The 16725-nt window shown below is 39.6% G+C and overlaps 1 protein-coding gene across 5 annotated transcripts in view; it reads right to left on the bottom strand.

The window, feature by feature from the left end:
* KCNAB1 (potassium voltage-gated channel subfamily A regulatory beta subunit 1) overlaps window positions 1–16725 on the bottom strand; it is a 214806-nt gene that overhangs the window by 52837 nt on the left and 145244 nt on the right. For all 5 annotated transcript variants that reach the window (XM_067548647.1, XM_067548405.1, XM_067548487.1 and 2 more), the window contains one exon: window positions 2207–2244. In XM_067548647.1, the coding sequence (XP_067404748.1) occupies window positions 2207–2244 (38 nt within the window). The remainder of the gene's footprint in view (window positions 1–2206; window positions 2245–16725) is intronic.

Raw genomic sequence — 16725 nt, forward strand, 5'->3', positions numbered from 1 at the left:
GTGTCAAATGTATTGGTGACTGACATGGAGACATGCCAGCTAGGAGATGGACCAAGACCACCCATCCACTTCACACTGGCCACTGAGAAGCTATCAGATAATAACTTTGGGTTGGTACCAATCTGGGATAGAGGTGAACTAATTTCACATTAGCATTTTAAAACAGTTTTCCCCCCTTATATTAAAATGTTATTAAATGACCACATTTAGATAAGTGAGAGTACAAGACTTTGTAGGCCAGATTCAAAGCACTTAAACAAGGGATGAGTTCAAACCATTGTCCCCTGACTTAATGTGAAAGACTAGACTGACTTGGTGAAAAGTTTCAGAGGGGTAGCCGTGTTAATCTGTATACAGCAAAAACCACGAGAGTCCTGTAGCACTTTAAAGACTAACAAATTTAATTTCTGCAGGCATAAGCTTTCATGGGCTGTAACCCACTTCATCAGATGCAAGAAATAAAAATCAGACAGGGGGTATATATATACATCCAAGGGTAAAGAACAACAATGGGGAGGGTAGATGTTAGCAAAGTCCATTCAGTTAGAGTAGATGAGGCCTATTCACAACCATTGATTAGAAGGTGAGAATGTGTGAACAGTGACAATTACTTCTTGTAATGAGATAACCATTCCAAGTCCCTATTCAGACCCAGTTTGATTGTGTCAAGTTTTCAGCCACACCATAAGGAGCTCATTCACCTGCACATCTACTAATGTAATATATGCCATGATGTGCCAGCAATGCCCCTCTGCCATGTACATTGGTCAAACCAGACTGTCACTACGCAAAAGAATAAATGGACACAAATCAGACATAAAAAATGGTAACATCCATAAACCAGTCGGAGAGCACTTCAATCTCCCAGGACACTCTGTAGCTGACTTGAAAGTTGCCATACTTCTACAAAAAAACTTCAAAAACAGACTTCAGTGAGAAACTGCAGAGCTGGAACTCATATGCAAACTTGATAGAACCAAGCAGCCCATGAAAGCTTATGCCTGCAGAAATTAAATGTGTTAGTCTTTAAAGTGCTACAGGACTCTCGTTGTTGTTACTAGGCTGACTGAATTACAGAATTCCAAGGCAGGAGTTCTATAAAACTGACAGCACCAATTATTCAAGTTGTTTTACTTAGATTTGCTTTTTAACTAGACATGAAGCTGAGCTGCCAAATTCAGATCTGAACTTTTCGAGAGAGGAGGGGCAGAGGTTCAGATCTTGGATTTTGGTCTGGGCCCACCTCTAGTTTTAGCTGATAGGCTCAGTATAAGAACAGACAAACACCAGAAGTCATGAGGAGATTTTAAATGATCAATATCAGTGATGACTAAGGCCCAGATCCTACAAATAGTTGCTCAGGTTGAAATCTTGGCCCACTGAAGTTAATGGGATTTTTGCCATTCACCCTCAGTATGTACAATGCTGCAATATAAAGAAGAATTCCCTTTGTTGTGCTATTGGATATTTTCATCATTTCCTTACACATCATTTGTAAGATAAAATGGTTTCTCTTTCTTTTAAAACAATCCTCAACATCTTAAACCACAATACTGCTCTCTTTCTGCAATGATTATTTCCACTTTCTCTGTCCTGGTACTTCAAGTGAGGCTGCTGCAAGTTTTTGTTATCGATGACTATGTCCATGAAGTCCCCCAAGCTTAGTAAAATACATGAATTACGCAGCGCCTTCAAACGGTTATTAGCAGAGATTAAGAACCATCTGTTACAGCCAAGAGTCAGTGTTGTCAGTGTAAAGCCCAAGGATATTTTCAGTTGTTTCATCTATACTTTTCATGTCAAAAATCATACAGCACCTCATTATAAGCTGACACTGTGCCTATATTTATGACTGTCCTGGATTACTCACATTATGTTAAAAAAAAGTCCATACTTCTACTGTGGGAACCATCAGATTCTCATTACAACTGTCAGTGGTAAATGTTGATCCTTCTTTTCATAGCTGTTTGGAATTTTATTTTTTTAGCAGAAAGGTGTTTTTTTATTAATTTCACCCTTTGGAAATGTCATAATCACTAAGACTTTGTGAAATGTAGCAGAAATGCAAACTTTCTATTCCCATGTAATAATTCACTATCATTTCCTGTTACAGAAATAGACTCTGCTTATTCTGATATCTATTACTTGACTTTTACAAAACATTTATTCAATTTTATGAGTTTTACTTTAACCAAATATTACTTACGTCATCTGAAATTTGACCTCCAAATGTCACCCAGGTCCCTAGAAAGAATAAAATCATTTGTTACTGGTAAGGAGTTTAAAAATATATATATACAGTACACAATATAATGATGATACATTTCCTCAGGTAATCTCTTGATGATTTGTTTAATGGTCAGTCTCTGTAATGAGATGTACTCGTTTAAACTTAAGTGCCCAATGAAACTCAGGTTTGTTTAAATTTAATAGGCCAATGAATCAGAGAGTCTGTGCTTTCATTTCTTAAAGAGGTGTGTCACAGAATGGTAGGGTGTCCTTCCACTACCACGTCTGATTTGGATGAAATGTCTTAAGAAGAGCACCCTGCTCTTATAGCAACTAGTGATAACTAAATCAGTTTGAAAATGGCCCCATACCGAGCTCAACTGAAAACTTTTGCCAAGAATGGATAGGTTTCATTTCCCTATCTCCATGGCTCCCTCTCCAAAAGGCCTTGCTTCTTAAACCACCCCTCTAAAGACGCATCAAGTTCAAGTTTATGAGTCTAGCTTTCAAGACTGCACAGCAGTACTCCTGCTTCCATCTCTGCTCTCCTTTTTTCCAGTTTCTATACTCACAGGAGTAGATTCTCAGCTGGTGTAAAGTGTCATGGCTCCATTGCCTGTCAACAGAGCAATGACAATTTACATCAACTGAGGATCTGCCCCAGTATTCTGTTTGCTCCATTCAGGCTTCCTGCATAATCAGCCTCTTTGTATTGGTCTCCCAGTCTCATTTTTGTGCTTCCATCTCTGCTGCCTCTTATGCCTGGAACAATTTTCCAGTAGCTATGTTTGCTGCTAGTTGCAGAACGGTTCAGGAATTTTATACGATTACTACATACATTTTTGACTTGCTAAATAAAAACAACTCATACATGTCTCCACACTCCTTTTGGCTGCTTCCTATCTATCTTTGTAAGGCGTTTCTTTGGGGTAAAACTGTAAACTCCGTTGTGACTAAATTGTAGAGGACACCAACATATAGTAGGTAACTAAAAACACAGACAAACTTCAAAGTGAGGTGGGGGTGATTTGAGCAGTGGGGGCTATAGGCAATAAGTAGAGCTGGTCAGAGAACTTTGCATGGATGCTTCCTGAAATCGGCTCAAATTTCACCAGAATTTCATTTTGGAAGAAAACTATGAAAAAGGGTTCTGACAATGTAAAAATATCTAATTCTGACATTTTCGGAACAAAACGTTTTGGTTTTTTGTTTTGAAATGAATTTGTGTTTCAAATTTTATTTATTTTTGTATTATAATATACACACATAAAATAACATCATAAAAGTCTAAATCAAAACATTTTGATTTTGTCAATACACAACATTTTGATTGACTTCCCCAAAAATTCTTTGAGTCATTTTTTCTTAATATGTTTGTATTTAATTGGCTATTTATTAAACCAAAAAGTTTGTGGTACCCTCATTTAGAAGGTTGCTTCATGAAGTAAGATTTTTAATGTCTAAATTAGGCAATAAATAAAATTACAGTGCCTCTAAAAAGAATCGAAGTCACACACTGCATACTATGATTAACTAATGAGTATACGCTTTGACAACCTTTGCTTTGGTCCTAAATATCTGAGCCTACCCAACATGACATGGAAAGCAGAGTGTTGAAGTGTGAAAAAAGGGAATCATATACTATTATCTTTTGCTCTTAGTTACCTAGCTACCATGTCAGTTTGATTTACAGCATAGTTATTTTTGCAGCTATTCAGGAATTGCATGTTTACCACATATAAAATTATTTGTTACTGTTTTAATACACGAATAAGTATCATAGAGATACAATAATTTTTTACTATGAACTTCATGGTTACACTTGTACATGTAGTGTGCATAAAATATGATGACACAATTACTTACAGTGAGTGCCTATACATTCTACACGGAATTTGCCACAGCTAAGAGTTATAATATAGTTAGAAGTTAAATTTTGTAGAGAACCTACTTACACAAAACACAGCATATGTGATAAATTTTCAGTTTGAAACTTGACTATATAGAACCTGGCCATGCAAACCTTCCTACTGATGGCAATCAGATTACTCATGTGAATAAGCATTACAGGACTGGGCCTTAATAGTAGAAAATTATATAGGGTTCATTTCATTCAGACAATGTATGGAAAGCTGACCTAAATGCCTGGAGGGAAATTTTAATGCTTCTAAAAAAGAGGTTTGGTTAACCACAGTCAGGGTATTTGCGATCTATCTTGCTGTTTCACCCACTGAAGAATTTGTATTAGGTGCAATATCCAACACAAAAACCACATTTGAAATATATAGAAGTGTTTATAAATTGGTAGTGGCCTGACAAACTAGGGTAACAAGCAATTGGGAGGAGTAGGATGAAGAACAAGAGGACAAGGGTTACAGTAAAAAGATCACATGTTTGATGTAGGTAACTGCATATCTTTCAGTTCCCTAAAGCTGTTTTTTTAAAAAAAAGATTTGGCCTGTGTGGCCAGGACCATCTGCGGCAATATTAAAAATGGCATGAAAATTAGTACAATGGGGCCCGTAGGCACCACCACAATTTAAATACATAAATCAAAAGTACTGTTTATTTTTAACTCACTTCTTGTGGACATCGTGGAAGAAATGATTCTTAAGGAGGGACCAGAAAGAGAACATCCATGACTACTTTTAACGTTCCAACCCTTTGAGCAACTTAAAGCAGCTTCCATTTTTAAGAAAATCAGCCAGTGGCAGTGGGAGAAATGTAGCAATCTTTCCCTCAAAAATTTGGCCTGAATCTCTCTGTGCACTAGTTTTCTCATCTTTAAATGTGAGAAGTTCTACTTTTGAAGACCTCCTTGTATACGTACAGCATAATATTTAAGCTGAAACTATCTGTATGCTGGGATAGGTGCTTGCTTATTGTCTCTGTCGAATTTGGATATTTTTACATTAATAATCCTGAAAGAGCTATGCCATTTTGTGCCAGCTTAATTCCTCCCATCCACAAAAATGTTAGCCGTTTTCTGAGGAATATTAGGGTTCAAAGGGGGCAGGGTACTGAACTGACATTTAACTCTACTTCAGTCCCAGATGTTGGAAGTAAGCCATTAATAGGAATGGATGTATAATTATGATCTATCCATTTTCAATGAGAGGATAATAGTCCCTAATGCATACGCTTCCTTTTTGTTGTGTGTCCCCTAGCAACTATCAGAATCGTTTTGGAACCAGGCAGTGAAGCCTTTTACTTACACCACCCAGGCATATTTGCCAGATTGGGTGTTACCACTTTGCCAGCTGCCATTCCATCTGCTCTGAACAATGGTTTTTTTGTTTTGTTTTTTTACCTTAGCAAGCCAAAGCTATTTCCCAAGATAAATTACAGTACTGATTTCAGTTACTGCATAGTAAACCCAGAGTAACACTATTGCCTTCACTGGAGAGCCTCTGGATTTATACCAGTGCAGCTGAAATCAGAATGTGTCCAGTATGTTCACTTGCTGATCTGTCAGTAAAGATCGTAAGAGGAAGCTTATTTTTGGTAGCAGAGTCATTACCCATCTCTTGATTACTCCTCTCCCTTAGCCCTCTGGTCTGCAGTCCCTTCCCCTTTACTTTTGTTTCCCCCTCTACTCTGGTGTCTAACCTTCTCATCCCCTCTTCACTTTCCCCACGGATCTGCTTCTCACTTTGCCCTTTCCCTCTGGTTCTTCTCTTGCACTTCTCTACCCTGTGTGTTGCTGTGCAATCAATGAGCTTCAAAGGAAAACTCAAGCCTTTCGTAAGTTTTGCAGCCAGTGATGCACATGCAGCAGAAAAGAAGTGGGTGCAACAGCCCAGCTTAGCAAGTCTTTAAGGCTGAGTCTACACTATAATGTTTGGTCAATGTAAGTTATGTCAGCACACAGCTGCCCATTTTTGTATATCATGTGGGTGCACACACATTTGGCGGCTTGCATCAGTGCTGCACATCCTCACCAGGAGCAGTTGCATAAATGGAAAATGTGGTACACCATGGGTAGGTATTCCATGGTGCCTTGCACTACCATCAGGCACAATGCACTGTGGGACATTTTTGGAGTTCTTTGTGTGATATCAGCATTGACCCAGGGATTTCTGGAAACTAGGGGTCAAGTTTCTACAATGCCACTTTCTCCATCCCATAAGGCTTATTAATCTCATAATTTAACTCCATTTTTAATATTGCCACAATATCATGTGCCATTTTTCGGTCTCTGACAAAAGGATGGACCCTGCAGAACTCAGAACAATTCTAATGACCATTACTACTGCAGGATGCACGATTCTCCTGTATACATGGAACTTCAACCAGTACTATGATAGCAAGTGGTGCAATGAAGAGGAGACGCGTGACAATGACGACTGGATGCTGATGGACAGAGTGAATAAAAATGTCATGTTGCTGCTGGCATTCACAGAGCAACTCCACATGGTGGATTGATGCGTTGAGGCCCAAGAAATGAGCACTAATTTGTGGGATCGCATCCTAATGCAGGTTTGGGATGACGAGCAGTGGCTGCAGAGCTTTTGGAGATGAAAGGCCATGTTCCTGGATTTGTGTGCTGAGCCTGCCCCCAGCCCTTCAGTGCAGGGACAGTAAGTGAGAGCTGCATTCACAGTGGTGAAACAAGTGGCGATTGCACTCTGGAAGTTTGTAATGCAGATTGCCCATTGACTGACCAATAGCAATCAGTTCAGAGTCAGCAAATCCATAGTAATGGCCATCCATTACAGTAACTGTCATCCAATCATGCAAGAGCCATTATGCATATTCTGCTGCACATGACTCTAACCCTCAGCAATGTGCTGAAAATAGTAGACAGATTTGAAGCAACAGGGTTCTTGAACAGTGGTGGGATAATAGACAGGACACGTATCCCTATTCTGCCTATTCATCCCATCTTGCCAGTAAACCGAAAGGGATACTTTTACATGGTTATCCAATTGATGGTGGATCATCAGGGATGATTCACTGAGATCAGTGTGGGCTAGTCAGGGAAGGTGCATGATGCTTGCATCTTTAAGACCACAGGACTTTTCCGACAGCTGCAAGCAGGGGCATTCTTTCCCAACCAGTGCAATGCCATTGGTGATGCTGAAATGCCACTACTCGTTCTGGAGGACTCAGCCTACCCCTTATTCCCCTCGTTCATGAAACTGTACATTGGCTGCCTTGACAGCACCAAGGAAAGATTCAACAACTGGCCGAGCAAGTGGAGGCGACTGTTGAATGTGGTTTTGGTAGATTAAAAAGCTTGCTGGGTGATGTTTAATGACTAGATTGAATCTCAGCAAGGCAAACACCTAAAGTTATAGCTGCATGTTGTGTACTTGTGACACAAGGCCCAAAAAAGCCAAGCAACTTTGCAAGTTGCATGGTCCAACTCTGACCTTTCCAGATATATTATAGGAAAATACAATGGTAGTGAGACTCATTCCTTATAAGTAGACTAGAGCTTTGATATGCAAGTGTATTGTTGGTAGTTGTTTGATGTTGTTTATGTATCTCTTGTTAGAGGTTAGCAATGTAGATAGAACAGTGATAGACAGGAAAGCAGTTTATTGATTAACAGTTCAAAAGGAACATATGAACATTTAGATGGAACTTTGAATGTAACAATACTACTGTTTGTATTTCTCTTTGAAGTTTAAGTAGTAAATACCTGTAATTGGTTGTAAATGGCCAGTTACCTTGTGCTAATGTAACTAGTTACCAGTGTGCACAGGACATAGGAGATGATACTTCAGAGTCCCAAGTAATCATCTATTAATTGTTCAAGGAGACACCTGCTGTCAAGAAAATATCGGTCAGCCTGCATGGATCTATAAAAGACTCTAGTGGACTGATCAACTAGATTTATCTCAAATCTGTCCAAGCTCATCAGGGAAAGTTTGGATCGCAAGACAGATCCCAGCACCATCCTGGAATCACCCTGCTAATTCTCATGGGAGAATTTGAACAAACTCTGCACATGGACTATTTAGTCTTTATTTCTCTAGACTGAATTTCTAACAAAGAAGCTCTAAACAAGGACTGATGACCTCCAAGCTATTTGGGTAATTTCAGAGACTTTGCAATTTAAGAATTTTGCAACTCAGTTATAATCTCCATTTAAAAACTAATCTAAGAGCTTTATTTTCATCTGTGTATGTATACTGACCTTTTAACCATTACTCTCTTTCCCTTTTTTAAATAAATGTTAGTTTAGTTAATAAACATTGGCTTTAAGCATGTATTTGGGTAAGATCTGAACTATTCATTGACCTTTTTGGTACTGTGTCTGATCCTTTGGGATTGGCAGAACTTTTTTACATATGATGGATAAATATTTTCAGTAATCCCCATCATATTTGACATATTTGGCTGTCTGGGTGCTAGCCAAAGGGTTGGATAGTTTTAAGGGAACTGTGTTTTGTCTACTGAATGACCAGTGAGGTCATCAGAACCTGTGTGTTGCTGGGTTGGTATATCTTATGGAAGAAAAACCACCAGTTTTTAGGGCTTTGCCTGCCCCATTCTTTGCAGTTTGCCCTTTTTAAGCTCTCTCAACATGGCTCCTGTGGAGACCAATGTCACAGTACTACATAATATCTGTGTGGTGCAGAGGAAAAGATTACCGGCAGGATGGAGGGGTGAGATCGACTGGCTCTCTGCTGAATTTGAACAGCCAGACACAAAGGCTACTAAAAGAGCCAACTGTGGATCTATATGGCTGAGGGAGACCTTAAAAGACCATGTAACTGTTAGCCACAGTAGTGTTGTGTAATACTTTTGTGAACTGGTGTGCCTTCATATGTATAATGTTTAAATGGGGTGGGTTACTGGCACCCATTATGAATTTTGTAATGCAACATTTATGCTTGGTGTAAACACAACATGGAAAGACTAAATAGATGCAAGATTAAGGGAGCTGGTGTTAGAAAAAGTTTATTTTAGAAAATATCATCGAGGGGAAAAAAGCTCAGGTGTTTGCGACATATGGAAGATATATGGAAGATATGCTAAGTAAGCATGGAATTGGGTACCCAATAAAGGAAAGAAAAACTGAGGAAGGCCAAGGAAGAATTGGCAGAAGACACTGACACAGGACAATTAATGCATCATCTGGAAAGAACTAACACAATTATTGAGTGACCATAATCAATGGAGGAACTGATGAGTCAGTGGAACAGGAGGAACAAAGGCCTAAGGTAAGGTAAACTAATAAATGTACTCTGAGTTTTAAAAATATAGAACTTTATTTTTGCAAAGCAACAGGAAACAAAGTTAAAGTGCAAATAAACAAGTTAAAAATATTTTAGCAGCACTATAAGGGGATAACCCAAACTTATAAAAACCAAGTAAACCACATACATGTTTACATATTAAAAACATATTATAATGTTCTATTCATGTGACAAAACATGTAACGTGCTGTGCTTGGTGGCTGATCCTCTAGTTATCACAGGTCAATGTATATAGAGTCACAGTTCTCCTTGTTTTCCCCTAGCATGGAATGGTAGGAGTAAGGGTTCAAGCCATGCTGACATTTGTTATGTTGAGGTATATAGGGAGCAGCTAATGTGATCAGATGTCCTGATTTTATAGGGACAGTCCCGATCGTGACTTTGTCTTATATAGGCACTTATTACCCTCCACCCTGTCCTGATTTTTCACACTTGCTATCTAGTCACCCTAGGAGCAGCAACCATAGAGTTTTCCATGGATTGGAAATGCTGTTGTGTCCAGGGTTTTTGGGCATGTAACTCAGTAATATTCTGCAACATCTGAGGTTTTTTGCCAGAGCAAAGTCATAATGTCCTGGTGCACTTCCCACTACACCTCTGTCCCTTTGCCTCTCCTGCTGCAACTGCTCTCTCCGTTCGTGGTCCACTGGTCCTTCATCTTGATCTTGAACATTCGGCCGTTCTAATCCCTGTATTCATGGTCAGCAGCAATAGAGGTCTCATGAGTCTCACAGAACATATCATCCCTAGTCCGCTTCTCTCTTCACCTGATCAGGATCAGACATCCAGCTTGCAGTTGCTCCCTCAACTTCTTTGTGCTCTGCTTGCACCACAGGCTGCAAAATGAAACTTACCAGAGATGCTAGTAGATTACAATTTGAAAGCCATCGATCAGACTGCACGGTGAAATGGAAGTGTGCTTTGAATCAAATGTCAATGGGGCTGTTTGTTTGAATCCCAATCGTATTTTCAATGCTCTCTGGTTTGCATAATTCTTTTTAAACAGTTGTTCTAAAAATCTCAAATCACATACCCAGTTCAGAAATGCATCCTGAGATGAAGGCATTATGGGTTCAAAATGGACAGCATGCCAGCATGTATCACATTTTCATCTCTTCACGTAGTTCAAGGCTGTGTTTTCTTGGCACAGAGGATGGCCAGAATGTGAGAGACCATAAACCCTGTGCATGCTTGGCCAGGAGCTGAAGATGCTGTGTTTACCCTAAAATTTCCCACCATTGCTCTCAGCACTAGTGCTTGCTTAGATTGAAAGCTCTTCAGGCTAGGGACAGTTTCTTTATTACATATGTGCACCGCGCCCAGCACTGTGGTACTCAGTGATACCACAATATAAATAAAAGTGCAGACCAGGTCTCAGCAGCCACCTGCATTTTAACCACTATGTCATCTAGATATTCTCTGAGCAGAGTTAGATGACACAGTGGTTAAAATACCAGCAACTGTCTGTAGCCTTGTCCACATTTTTTTACTCTCTATAATTAACGCTGGCAGAAATGCAATGGTGCAACATTTTAAAGAAAAAAGTCCAGTGTAGACAGTTAAGGAACCATGTTTCAACTCCGTTGCAACTGGAACATTTTCTAAAATGGTTGGACTGGCACCAAATGGTGTTAGAACTGTCAACAAAAACACATTTTCTAGCCTAGACAGGGACAAGGGCTAGAACATGGTATTACAAGTGATTTAATACCATTTTGCCTTACCCACAGTGCCACACAAAACTCTGGGTCTGATTCTGCGAACCCTAAAAGGGATAGCTCTTATTATTGATTATAGTCCATTGACTTTGACAAAACTGTACCCTGTTATAAATGATTGCAGGATTAAGCCCCATGTTAGAAAGTGATTCAGCTAGAACTGTGTTTAAATTAAGTTAAAACAGGTTCTTAAATGTTCAAAGCTAATGTTATAGCTGCTCTCTGTGAAGAGCTTCTTTTGAATCCTCCTGCATTCTTTACAAGATAGTCATGCATTTTTATAATTCTATGATTATCATATAGTACCATATAACACACACACGCGCGCACACTTTTTTTTGGCAATACACTAGCTATTAATGCCCAAAGAAAGAACTACATACAAGTGAAATTAGCGTGGTACTATATCAGTGCTTAAAACAAACTCCCACTTCACAGAAATCTGTCATTGAGTTTAATATACAAGTGCCTAATTATTAAATTACTGAATGTCTGCTTCCAAGAGTTCCTTTTGGAATTGAGATGAAAATGTTTAAAGGGACACTGGCAAGGCTGAGACCAAACCTGCCAACACTGGACAGCAAGAAGACCCATTTAAATCTCATATGCGTACAGTCGGAATGAGTGAATTGGAGTTCCTGAGGTGAGTTGTCTCATACATTACTATATTGCTGATCAGCTCGAGTGAGGGGTTGGTGGTGTTATCAGGAAGTTCAGTCCTGCCTGTGTGCTCTGGAGTTGGTACCTAGGGCGTTCAATGCATCACTGTGATACTGTGAATTAGTACTACGAAATTAATACAATTGTTATATTTTTTAATGTTAGGTCACTAAGCTTTCCTGTACCTTTACTAAAACTTAGAACAGAGGGTCCCAAACATTTTTTACTGAGTCCTCCTTTGGAGATTCACGTCCCATGCATGACCCCCTCCCGGGGGTGGGGTGCATGGTACCCCTGGGTACCCGGAGCTGGTGGGGGCACTGCCCAGTACCCACAGGGGGCAGTAGGAGGTGCCCTGTTCCCAGAGGGGACTACGAAGAAGCAGGTGCCCAGTATCCATGGGAAGTCGGATGGGTGCCTGGTATGCATGAGGCTGGAGAGGAAGGGGATGGTACCCAGAAGGGGTGGTGGCAGGAGGTGGTGGCAGGCAGGGTGCCTGGTACCCACTGGGGTCTGGGACAGGAGAGGATGCTTGATACATACAGGAGGCAGAGACAGAAGGGGGTGCCCAGTACCCCTGTAGGGCACCCAGTACCCACGGGGGCAAGAGGGAGGCTACCTGGTACCCATGGGAAATGTGGGGGGATACTTATCATGGGGCACTCAAGGAAGCCTCCCTGCAGCAGTTGGGCTGCCAGGACCCTGCCCACCTCACTCCCCCTCATGCAGGAGGGCGCGGCTGTGCTGAAGGGCCCATGTGGGGAGAGGAACAGAAGGCTGCACCCCAAGAGATGGGTGCAGGCTCCCCTGCCAGACACAGCCCCCTCCTGACCCTTGTCCTTTAGCGCAGCCCCATCCACTCCCCCCACACAGGATCTGTCTGAGGGGAAGCGGCTGGGGTCTGTGCCCTGGGGCACAGTCAGGAGGGGGTTCTGTCCAGCAGGTCAATACTCCTGAGTGGGCTCACAAAGCCCCTGCTGGCCTCCCCAGCCGAGTAGAGTACTTGCCTACTTGCCGGCTGGCAGCTGCAAGGGAGTGAGACAGGCAGGGAGCCCGGGCCCGGCAGTTGAGACTGCCTGCACAAAGACCCATCCGCTTCCCTTGCCAGCTACAGCCCCCTCCTGGCCCCGGTCCCCTCAGGTCCTCTTGCTCCCCTAAGAACCTTGTCGTGCCCCCCAGGCGGGAACATCCCACTGCTGGGGAACCTTAATATTTGTCTGGAGCTTTAATTGTAAAGTCTGCACCAGATAAACACAATATGGCCAAAAGGACTGGAAAGAGAAGTAACGCCCAAGATCCTTACCCAACCACAAAGTCTAGAAGTAAAGTGAGCCTCCACCATGCTCCATCCTTTTGCATAAATCCCTCTGCTTGTGTTTTTAAAGCTTTATAGAAAACGCAGAGTTGGGAAACATTCTGTACAAAACCTGGGTTTATTTCTTAAGTGTTGAAATGGCAAACTCTTTGGAATGGCATATTTGCAAGTATTCAAACTAAATGCAAAACATCTAATATAAAATCCTGATATCATTGGTAAATGGTAAAATACTGTATGTACCAACAAGGATGGAGTCTTATGATCTTATTGAACTAATTACTACTGTATGATGCCATGTAAGTATAGAATATTTATATTAATAGGGAAATAATTAATTACTGACAGTGTTCAAACAGCTCCTTCAGCTAGCTCAGGAAGACAAGAACCATCTCTCCAAAAATTATTAAAGAAGTTGGTGATTTTAATTATAACTATTTAAGCTAAAGACTCTCCAAGAATTATTCAGTTTTAAAACCCTGTTTTGGGAACTCAAAAACCCTTTATATAAAAGAACAGAAGTGTTTGGATTTTTTTGAAAGCCAAACTTCATTTCTTGTTGAACTCTAACAAAACTAAAGAAATATCTCAAAAATGGACTGAATAAAAAGAAAAGGTTAAAACTCTCAATGTAAAGATGTTCTGAGAATCTCCAGCCACAAAGACAAAGGAAACAGAACTGGCAAGAAAGAATTACATCTCTAATGCACCTATTCATTAACAAATCACATATTCATAAGATGAAACAGCTCCTAAAGACAACCCATGAAGGCATGGAAACAATGGAAGGATGACAGCAACCAAGTTTGATTCTAAACAAGCCCAAAAGTGGTGCATTCTCCTTAAATTTAATGAAATTAGAAAGGAGAAGGGTATAAAACTTTGAGGCAAGCATCCCTCGCACCTGCACCCTCTGCTAACCTGCCTGTTCAGACAGCAAGCACTCCACAGTTCATCCTGTACTGCTCTATAAACAAGCTACCACAGATAGTAAGAAAACTCAAAAAGAAGCCAACCCAAGGAAAACTTCCCCAAGACTTTAACGTGGATTAATGAGATCAAGTTAACTAAATCACTTACAAGGCATTAGAGTTTAAAACTCTTGTAATGATTATATTGGCATATGGAAATGCTGTTGTAATTTAAAATATTAGCAGTTTCTTCTGTTAATCACCAAATGATGAGACCCATTTATTTCTGGAGAGGAGACGGGCTAAATTTCGGCAAATACATAAATGGTGGGATTTAAGAAGATTTAAGATTCTTAACATTTGTTAATTGGTCTTTCTTATGACAGCTCCTTAAATGGCATCTTCTAAGTAACTCATTAAATCCTCTGTAATCAAAGACAATCTTTAAGTTAAGATTGTTTACTTTGCCCAGTTACAAACTGTCTGGTTACTAATAATAACCAATGAGGTTCACCTGCCCTTAAATACAGTATGAACAGTTTAGTTATCTAATAAGATACTAAGACTGGATTCACAATAATTTGGGGAAACGGTATACTTTGGTCTGAATTTAATACATGAAGAATGCCCGCCCAGATGCAGTTCACTATCAAGAGGTAATTCTCTGTTAAAAGCACTCCACAAAGAAACGGACAGGAGAGACTAATGAAAAGAACCACTGCGTATCATTTATGTTGTTTTATTTAATGTTGTCTTTTCTTGTCTTTAATAATAAAAAACCATAGTTAATCACTGTGATTATTTTACTTGGTTATAATCACAGAGTCCCCTACGATATATAAATGAGCTTATGTGACTACAGTAATGGGAGTCACATCCCTGAATTGGCAATAAGAGAAACAGTTAGTAAGAGCTAATTTCTTGTTTTTCTAAACTAAATAATGTAGTAATTTTTAAAATAAATTACTTGGCATGATTTAAAATTACACCTTTCTACCCCACAGGTCTGAAAACCTGTACACGTTTGGCAGGTCTGTGAGATTAAAATGTCACTTACTATATTTTTATACATTACGTATATTTTATATTTGTTTTTATATTTTTCCTGTATCTTGTTGAAACTTCAATGTAAGTGAGTTTATAGGTACTTTTACCCCAAAACAAACAATGTGTTTCTTGATCAGAAAATGACAGAGGAAGGATGATCTTGAGAAGAGAAGGCTGAAATTTTTCTGTTCTGCATTTGTTTTTGGAAATGAATTTTTTTCTAAACAAAATTTTTGAAGTTTTCCAGTTTCTATTAAAAAAAAAAACCAAAACATTGCCTCAAAAATTTTCAAAACAAAATTTTTTTTGCATTTCTTTAAAAAATTTTCACTGAATACACTGACCATTTTCCAATCACCTCTAATTCTGAGTTTGAATAGCTGGACTGGGTCTCAAAAGATCTGGATTCAGTTCCCAGCTCCACCTCAGAATTTCTGTGTGACTGTGGGCAAGTCACTTATTTCTCTGTGCTTCAGTTCTCCACTTGAAAAATGGGGATAGTAAGACTTCCTTTCTCCTTTGCCTGTCTTGCCCAGTTATACTATACTTTAGGAAAGGGACTGTCTCTTGCTATATTTGTACAGTGCTCACAATAGGGCTCTGATCCAAAACAATAATAAAGCTTAAAAAGAAAAATCAGTTTTATTAATTCATGAGCAACCCCACGCATCTGTTATGCAGGGGAAAAATCAGAATGGAAACAGACTTCAGTGTCAAAGCTTCAAATCGGTTATTATAATGGAGTTAAAATTTTTTTAAAAACTATGAAAAATAGCGCGTGTCCTAACTAATCTTTATATCACTAGTCTCAGTGTGATTTATTGTTGAGATATGCATGCATGTCTCAAATACAGGTAAAAGGACAAAGGAATTATACTTTCTGGATTAGAGAGTCTCTTCTGAATATAGATAACCATGAATCTATAATATAAATATAATATAAATCATATCCCCATTGCGGAAAGTACTAAAGGAAAAACTCAAATGTTTAGACATATGGAGATTAGCATGAATGTTGGAAATATTTCATCTGTGCTATCCTGACAGGGAGAGTCTCTCTTTCAATGTTGTTTGTTGTTAACTTTAGAAATGGCCAATTGCCTTCGGGTAAATTCACAGTACTGCAGTGCAGCTATGACAATACGTGGTTACTCTAATACCCCAGTTCCGCAGCTAGCTTTCCAATAAAGTCTCATCAGAATTAATACTATAGTTCTTGGCTTAAAATTAGTCCTTGTATATCTAAACAAAAGTTTAAAAAGATTACTCAGGACCCATTTCGGCCATGATGTGCTTACACAAATTTAGCCAATTAATATTAACTCAAAGGGCAGATGAGGAGAGTTTCTCTCTTTATGTTTTTTAAAATTTTCAAATATATGTAAAATTGCATATATTTGTCTGCATTCCTCTACTCTGCCTTGTCTATGTTGCTTATCTTCATAGGCTCCATTCCTGCAAGGGGAACCATATGGGTGCAATGGCACATCTTGTAGGCCCAGAGTTCTGGCCACACAGTTGTCACTGCATGATCGAGGCCTTGGATTATAAGGCAAGGATCGAATCTTCCTGTGTGTCTGCACAATATTTAACTCAATGGGGCACTGAGGTGACTGGACTCTTTGGCTGCTATC

Source organism: Emydura macquarii, unplaced genomic scaffold (assembly GCF_026122565.2).
Source record: "Emydura macquarii macquarii isolate MOO-44397 ecotype Brisbane River unplaced genomic scaffold, CSIRO-AGI_Emac_v2 contig_18, whole genome shotgun sequence".
Classification (NCBI taxonomy): domain Eukaryota; kingdom Metazoa; phylum Chordata; order Testudines; family Chelidae; genus Emydura; species Emydura macquarii.